The following is a 7,425-nucleotide window of genomic DNA, read 5'->3' on the forward strand; positions in this document are numbered from 1 at the left end:
CTGAAAAACAGTGCAGATTCTGCTCATTTGAATGTTTTTCCCATATGCCAGTGTTCATGGAAATGAGTTATTACATGACAAAACTGTATAGAATATTATTGAATACTATGTTAGGGCAATCAGAAAACTTTTTGTCACCCGAATGATATTGATCTAGGTGCGCAGGTCTACCCAAGCCATCCAACAGATGTGAAGAAACTTTGAGGCTTACTGGCTCTCAGTCAGATGACAGCTGGTTTGGAATATCTCATAGTGCACAAGGCTGCCATGGTAAGTATCCGTCTCATGGATAGATGGATGGCTTCCACATACCTAGCTTTTGGCATATACAGCCTTTGTGTGGTTGTCTATTGTATGTCATAGATAATAGGAGTCCAAAACGCATCCAGCTATCCTCTTAACGCTGTTTCCAAACCATTTTTATGGGGTTTCTATCAATTTCTACCCCTTTTTTGTGAACCAGACACACTCTCTTCTTCAGAGCAGGGGGTGCCTGGTTTGATGCTCAGGTCTCCCATTGACTTTCATTGTATTAAATTGTACTCGAGCACCCGCAGTATTCGGCCGAGCACTGCAATGTGCCGAGCATAGCGATGCTCGAGCCGAACAGCAGTTCTCGCTGAACACTAGTAGACAAGCAAGCTGATCGCACACCTGGCACCATGCACACTGCGCGCAAGCGTAGACCGCCTGCTCCACCCTGCCCCTGCCGGGCAGCTGTGACCAGTGTTGCATTTAGTCGTCCTGTAACCATCTAGATCCCAGCTAGGTCTCCAAATGATCCCAGCTAGGTCTCCCAAGTGTCTTCCACATCCTGGAGTCTTCAGAGAAACAAGGGCGTTTCAAGGGGCCTTCCCACCGTGTCTAATAGCGAAATAATGGTCATGGGAGACTCTCGTCTGTGACGCATATTAGAGCATTGCATTGTGAGAACTCTTTTTGAAACCCCCAAATTGTTTTCTCGCAGAACCGTACACTTGTGGGGCATGCGGGATTCAGTTCCAGTTTTACAACAATCTCCTGGAGCACATGCAGTCACACGCCGGTGAGAATACTTGCAAATTCATTGTCATTTGCTTGTAAATGAATTCTGATTTTTATTTATTTTTTCATTGGTTTATTCCCCACCTTAATGTATTAGAAAATCTGATTAATATGGCCGTGTGAGCGGGAGAAAAGCCACCGTGCCCCCTACCATTGTGTCTGAAATGCCCTGCTCAAGCCTGGACTGGCATTGCGTTGACGGCAGAGTACGACAAGATGGCAGCCGTCAGGCTGGGTTATTACCCATCTCAGCCGGCTTTATTAATCAGATTTTTTCAACCTACATTTTGATGGAGAAAATCTATATAGTGAGGTTAGCTTGTGGCAAGACTGCTCTGTAGACCTATCTCACACACCTTCCCGTGGAGGCCTTTATATATTAGGGTGGTCTTTCTTTGACCTGTTCGGTCTAAAGTTGACTCGTTGGGTCTAATTTTTTTCCTTTTTCCTCCAGCTGACAATGAGAACAACATGACCACCAGCCAGCCCAGGTCACTGCCGCCAGCAGAGGAGAACTGGAAGTCTCAGCCCCAAAGAAACAACACAAATAACAGTATGTGTGCACACATGGCGCCGGTGCTTTCTGAAGTCTTAGGGAACGTTTATACGGGATGAGCGATCGTTTGTTCCCATTCGATTTGCATAGGGTCCAGGGATGTACTCCCGGCACAATAGATCCGATCACCCAAAAAATGATCGTTGTCGGCTGATTGGTGGGATGGGTCAAATTAATATTTTTATACGTTTGTTCCTTGCTATCGGCCCATTTTTCTAATAGGATCGGTCTGTAGAAGGGAGGGCATCAAGCACCCACCTATAGTGCCAAAGCCTTGCACGAATGTCACACAGACCTGTTGCGTTTTAAAGGAATTGTCCAACATTAGAGAAACATCGCTGCTCCCTTCCATAGGTTGTGTCTCTTATTGGCGGACATAGGGTTGAGCTGCAATATTACCCACAACCTGTAGATGTGGTGCAGCCATGATCCTGGTAAAACCCCTTCAGACGAGCTTAATTTCCCATAGTGTACTCTGCTTCTGTGACAGGATGATTTATAATGCTGTGTGTCTCTGCCCGACCTCTGCTGTAATGATTGGCAGTGACGGCATTATGAGTACAGATCTTTACAGCAGCGGCCGGGCAGAGACACACAGCGTTATAAATCATATATATTTGGGATTTTTGTAACTGAATCAGGCAGAGGTTGCTACATGGGCAGACCAACAGTGCAAGTTTGCAAGATCTAGCAAGTTAGTAAACCTATTGCTCAGGCACCATCCCATAAGAGAAGATGGCCTTAAAAGGGTTTTTCGATATTTTTATACTGATTGGTCGGGGTCCGACATCTGGGACCCCTGCCGATAAGCAGAGAAGGAACCAGTGCTCTCAGTAGCAGCCTTCTCGCAGCTTTTCCTAGGCCGCGTGGCATCACGTTCATCGGTCACATGGCCTGGGCACAGCTTAGCTCCATTGAAGTGAATGGGACTGCGCTGCAATACCAAAACCCCATTGGGTTGTGAAGCGGATGGGCTTGTACCCTCAGGTGCCAAGAGACAGTACCACAAGCACTATGGGTTGGTAGGACGTATCCCCTTTGGCTGACGGCTGTCTCTCCCGAACCCCCCATATTACATGCACCCTTGGCCCAGCCAAGCATGCATGTCTTGTGAAGGGAAGGCCGGCACACACCTCTGTTCTCCCCAAAAACAAAAAGATTAGGCAATGTGAAATCCAACATACCAGACCCTTCCCTATTCCGACATCAGAGGACAGTCAGTAGGCCCCCATACACATTAAATGTCCCGATGAAATCTGTGGGTTCGGCCGACATACATGTACTGCGTTTAGCCTGACTTGCTTGAGGTGTCGTTATTTGCTGAGCTATTAGGACAAAAATTACCATGGGTTTGTGTTGCATGATATTCGGTAACACGTCTGAGCACAGCCCGAGATCCTAATCATGTAAATCTTATCTTGTTCTTGTCCCGTCTCTTGCTTTTTCAGCAGCTGCAGTGTCTTCTGCACCAGTGCCGGCTGCCAACAACTCTGTCCCTGAAAAGGAGCGCCAACACATTGCAGAAAGGCTTCTGAGGGTAATGTGCGCCGACCTGGGAGCTCTGAGCGTGATCAACGGCAAAGACTTCCTGAAGCTGGCACAGACCCTTGTAGACACTGGAGCTCGCTACGGGTCCTTCTCAGTCAACGAAATTCTGGGTAACATGAACACGCTAGCATTGAAGCATCTACCACGAATGTACAACCAAGTCAAAGTCAAGGTGACCTGCGCCCTGGGCAGCAACATCTGCTTGGGGATCGGGGTCACCTGTCATTCACAAAGCGTCGGTTCGGACTCGTGTTACATCCTCATCGCATATCAGGCGGAAGGAAATCAGATAAAACGCTACGTGTTGGGCATTAAAGACATGGACAGTAGAGACAGCGGCGAATTCATCCACCAGTGGGTGCAGAACGTCCTCTCGGAGTTTGTCATGTCGGAGATTAGGACGGTGTACGTAACGGACTGCAAAGTTAACTCTTCCGCTTTCTCCAAGGTCGGGACGTGCTTACGCTGTTCCGCATGCTCCTTGAACTCTGTGGTACAAAGCGTATTGAACAAGCGCACGTTGCAGGCCCGTAACATGCACGATGTCATAGAACTATTGAATGTCACTGAGGAGCTGGCAGGGTCGACCGGTATCGCCAGGGAGACGTTCGGTTCCTTGGAAGAAAGCTCTCCTCCTCCTTGCTGGAACTCTGTCACAGACTCCCTTTTGCTTGTCCACGAGCGATACGAGCAAATCTGTGAATTTTACAGCCGGGCAAAGAAACTGAACATCATCCAAAACCTCAACAAACATCTACTGAGTAATTTAGCTGCCATATTGGCCCCAGTGAAGAAAGCCGTCATCGAGCTCAGCAACGAGCGCAGACCAACCCTACAGCTTGTTCTTCCCACCTACGTCAAGCTGGAGAAGCTCTTCACCTCCAAGGCCAACGATGCCGGGGTCATCAGCAAGCTCTGCCACCTGTTCCTCGAAGCTTTGAAGGAGAACTTCAAGGTCGAGTCTGCACACAAAGTCGCCATGATTTTGGACCCTCAGCAGAAACTGCGGCCCGTTCCTCCCTATCAGCACGAAGAGATCATCAGTAAAGTGTGTGAACTGATCCACGAGGTCAGAGACGGGGCAGAGGAGACTGAGTTTGAAGCTCCAACCAAAAAACCTAGACAATCCACCGAGACGACCAAAGTTCAAGAAGATGATCGGCTGGGGAAGAACGAAGTCTACGACTATCTACAGGAACCTATTTTTCAAGTGACTCCGGACCTTTTCCAGTACTGGTCATCGGTTTCCCAAAAACACACGCACCTCTCCAAACTGGCTTTTTGGCTGTTGGCCGTCCCGGCGGTTGGGGCGCGCAGCGAGTGTGTAAATATGTGCGAACAGACATTACTGATCAAAAGGAGGAGACTTCTCAGCCCCGAGGACATGAACAAAGTCATGTTTCTGAAGTCCAATATGCTTTGAACTCGGTCGTGTTTTCTTTTTTTGGGGGGGGGGGTGGGGGGGGGTTTGGACTTCTTCTAAAAACACTGTTCCAAAAATTGAAGTGAATGACAAAGGATTTTATGCTGAAAACACTGTGGACCTCAACAAAACGAAACGCTAGGAACCAAGTGCATTTTATTTTTTTAGGTTTTAGTTTTTTTCGTTTTTCTTAGACTCAAGAAAGACAAGGGCGAGTGTTGTTTTTAGGATCACCCGCGAACGATGGCGACTGTTCTTTACGCTACAGGCAGCTGACTTCCAAAGTCACTTGAAGATAGTTGTTTTTTGTTTCTTTTTCTCGTTCCTCGAATTAGTTTTTTCTCTACATATAGTAAGTATTTATTTTTCACGATTTTTGGCAGGGCCTTATCTTATACAGTGTATTTGTTCAATTGAAATATTGGGGGACGGAGATAAAAAAAAATAGTGAAGGAGCCTCCAACCAACCGCGAGGATGAGGGACTGACAACTATCTCCATTTCCCGCTTTCGTTGAGTGTTTTTTGTTCTACAGGAAACCGCCCTGTTGTATTTTTTTTTTTATGTCCGCTCTTTAAACTACTGTATACTGACTGTACTGTTAGAACCCACGATACTGGTCCCGAAGAACGTACATGGTGAATGTATGTGCGATATCTGGCACAAGAGCATGCCCACACCAGAACTGTAGCACAACTGTAACGCAGCGCGCTCACTCAGGCCTAGCCTAAGGCTTCAGAAACTGTGTTTTTATTTAAAGGGGTTTTCCAAGAGCACATAAAATAGTTTGTGGGGGGGGTTTTAATTCAGAAACAGCGCCACCGTCTGTTGTGTTTGGTAACGCAACCCAACAGTGTCATTGTTTTTGGAATAAAAAAATAATAAATTAGAAAACCATGGCTGCTCCATTCCGCCCGTCCATGGTTTGTGGCTGGTATTGCAGCTCGGCTCCATTGAAGTAAATGAGACTGAACAGCAGTACCGCCTACAACCTGTGGATAGGAAAGAAAACCGCCATTTTTTTTCTAATTTTAGACGACCCCTTTAAGACATCGTCCATGCATTCAGTTCCCTATTCTTTCACTGTTGACCCCGCCCCCGCTGTACCACTTCCATAATTCTACTCTACCTCTAGTAGCCCCCATCATTTGTCTTTGTCCCCCGTGGGCGGCCCATGCACCGAGAGGGTCCTGCACCGTGTCTGGGCTGATTCCCACATACCGTGTGGGTCACAGGTTAATGTTCGGTGCAGAGAGAAATTATTAAGACCCCATTTGTTTTCCTGAGTGGAGGGGGACACTTAGGGCCACAGTTTAAAATGTTTTAAAGATGAACCAGAAAAAGTGGGAATGCTCTTTAAAGGGGTGACTTTTCTTTCTTATTATTCCGACTTGCATCCCCCTCATGGGCAGACTGGAAGTGGTAATCATACCTACCTGATACCCGCCACTGGGATGCCGGTTCTGTGTCTGTCTCCACACGTCAAAATCCGTTTTCATGTGACCACTGCAGCCAATGACTGGCCACAGTGGTCACATGCCACCCATGCAGCACAACAGGCTATAGTGTGAATAGGAGTTCTCCTTCAATGTGTATTATAGGATCCAGGTCAGTAAAGACAAAATAAAATCGTTAAAGTGGTAATAGTCACCTTGCCGATCGCCCGCTGCGCTCGTTCTAATGTTTGGCTGCAGCGGTCACTTCTCTGCTGGGGAGCAAGAAGCGACCGCGGTCAGAGGGACCGGTGGGAAGTGTCGGAACGGGAGCCGCAGGGGATCAGTGAGGTGAATATTGCCTTTTTTTATTTATTTTTTTATGTACACGATTCTGCTTTAAAAAAATTATTTTTTTTAAATCGTGGCTAAAAAAAAACTTTTAATATGCTCCAATTTTTTACATTTTTGTTGCCTTTTCATTTAAAAAAAATAATAATAATTTAAGCAAGTTTTAACTTTTCCTCAAAGCTCTTTCCTGACGGAACCAAAGCTTCTTAAGATTACATTTAACCAAAGGGGAAATTAGGTCTTTTTTAGGAAAGAAAAAAAAGAATCGGAATAGATTTATAATTTTTTTTTAACTGCACATTTAACTGCACTCCGGCTTTACCTCGCAGTCACACTTTCTGCCGCGTCACCACCGATTCCCTGTCTCCATCTACCGGCTCCTAGAAATATATTATACAAAAAAAAATATATATATATATATATATATATATATATATATATATATATATATAATAAATACATTAAAATGATCAATACGAACAAAGGCACAAAAATATACACTAGAATATGTAAAAAATATTTTAAAAATGATAGAAATTAAACACTAACTTCTATGTACCCAGATTCTTCCCCCTCACTGTTTTCAATAATAGTTTTAAAGGGGTTGCGTTGACTTGGCGGGACCCGTAACGGGAACGCTGACTCCCTGTTCCTTTCCCGGGCCTGCGATGCTCCGCCGGGCTCCTTTACTGTAAACATCCGGTTTGACATCGCAGCAGCCAATCACTGGGGATGCGGTTTACAGTGAGGGGGCCCAGTGGCGCATCACGGGTCTGGAGGAGGAGGACGTGAAGTAAGCTTCCATTTCATATTCTTGCACAACCCCTTTAATCCCCACCCAAAAAAAGCCTTAATGTATACATTTAGTTCAGACACAGACAGCCAAGAAATGATATCATCCCGACCCCAGTGATGTCATCAGTCACATTCTGTGGAGAATCGATGTTGCTACATCCCACACCGCCCCCTGGCTGAGGCGGCAGGTACTTTACAGGGCACTGGAATATTAAGTGACCAGGTAAGGGAAGCAAAAAATTCCAAAACTTCAGGACTGGTGAGCTTTAACTTTAA

The 7,425-nt window shown here is 46.0% G+C and overlaps 1 protein-coding gene across 4 annotated transcripts in view; it reads left to right on the forward strand.

The window, feature by feature from the left end:
* Positions 1-4,613, forward strand: part of LOC122919654 (zinc finger protein 618-like) — a 64,095-nt gene extending 59,482 nt beyond the window's left edge. For 3 of the 4 annotated variants that reach the window (XM_044268806.1, XM_044268808.1, XM_044268809.1), the window contains 3 exons: positions 968-1,045; positions 1,499-1,597; positions 3,049-4,613. In XM_044268806.1, the coding sequence (XP_044124741.1) occupies positions 968-1,045; positions 1,499-1,597; positions 3,049-4,571 (1,700 nt within the window). In that variant the 3' untranslated portion in view covers positions 4,572-4,613. The remainder of the gene's footprint in view (positions 1-967; positions 1,046-1,498; positions 1,598-3,048) is intronic. The other variant, XM_044268807.1, reaches the window with a different exon arrangement.
* Positions 4,614-7,425: the final 2,812 nt, after the last annotated feature.

Source organism: Bufo gargarizans, chromosome 9, assembly GCF_014858855.1.
Source record: "Bufo gargarizans isolate SCDJY-AF-19 chromosome 9, ASM1485885v1, whole genome shotgun sequence".
In the NCBI taxonomy this organism is placed as follows: domain Eukaryota; kingdom Metazoa; phylum Chordata; class Amphibia; order Anura; family Bufonidae; genus Bufo; species Bufo gargarizans.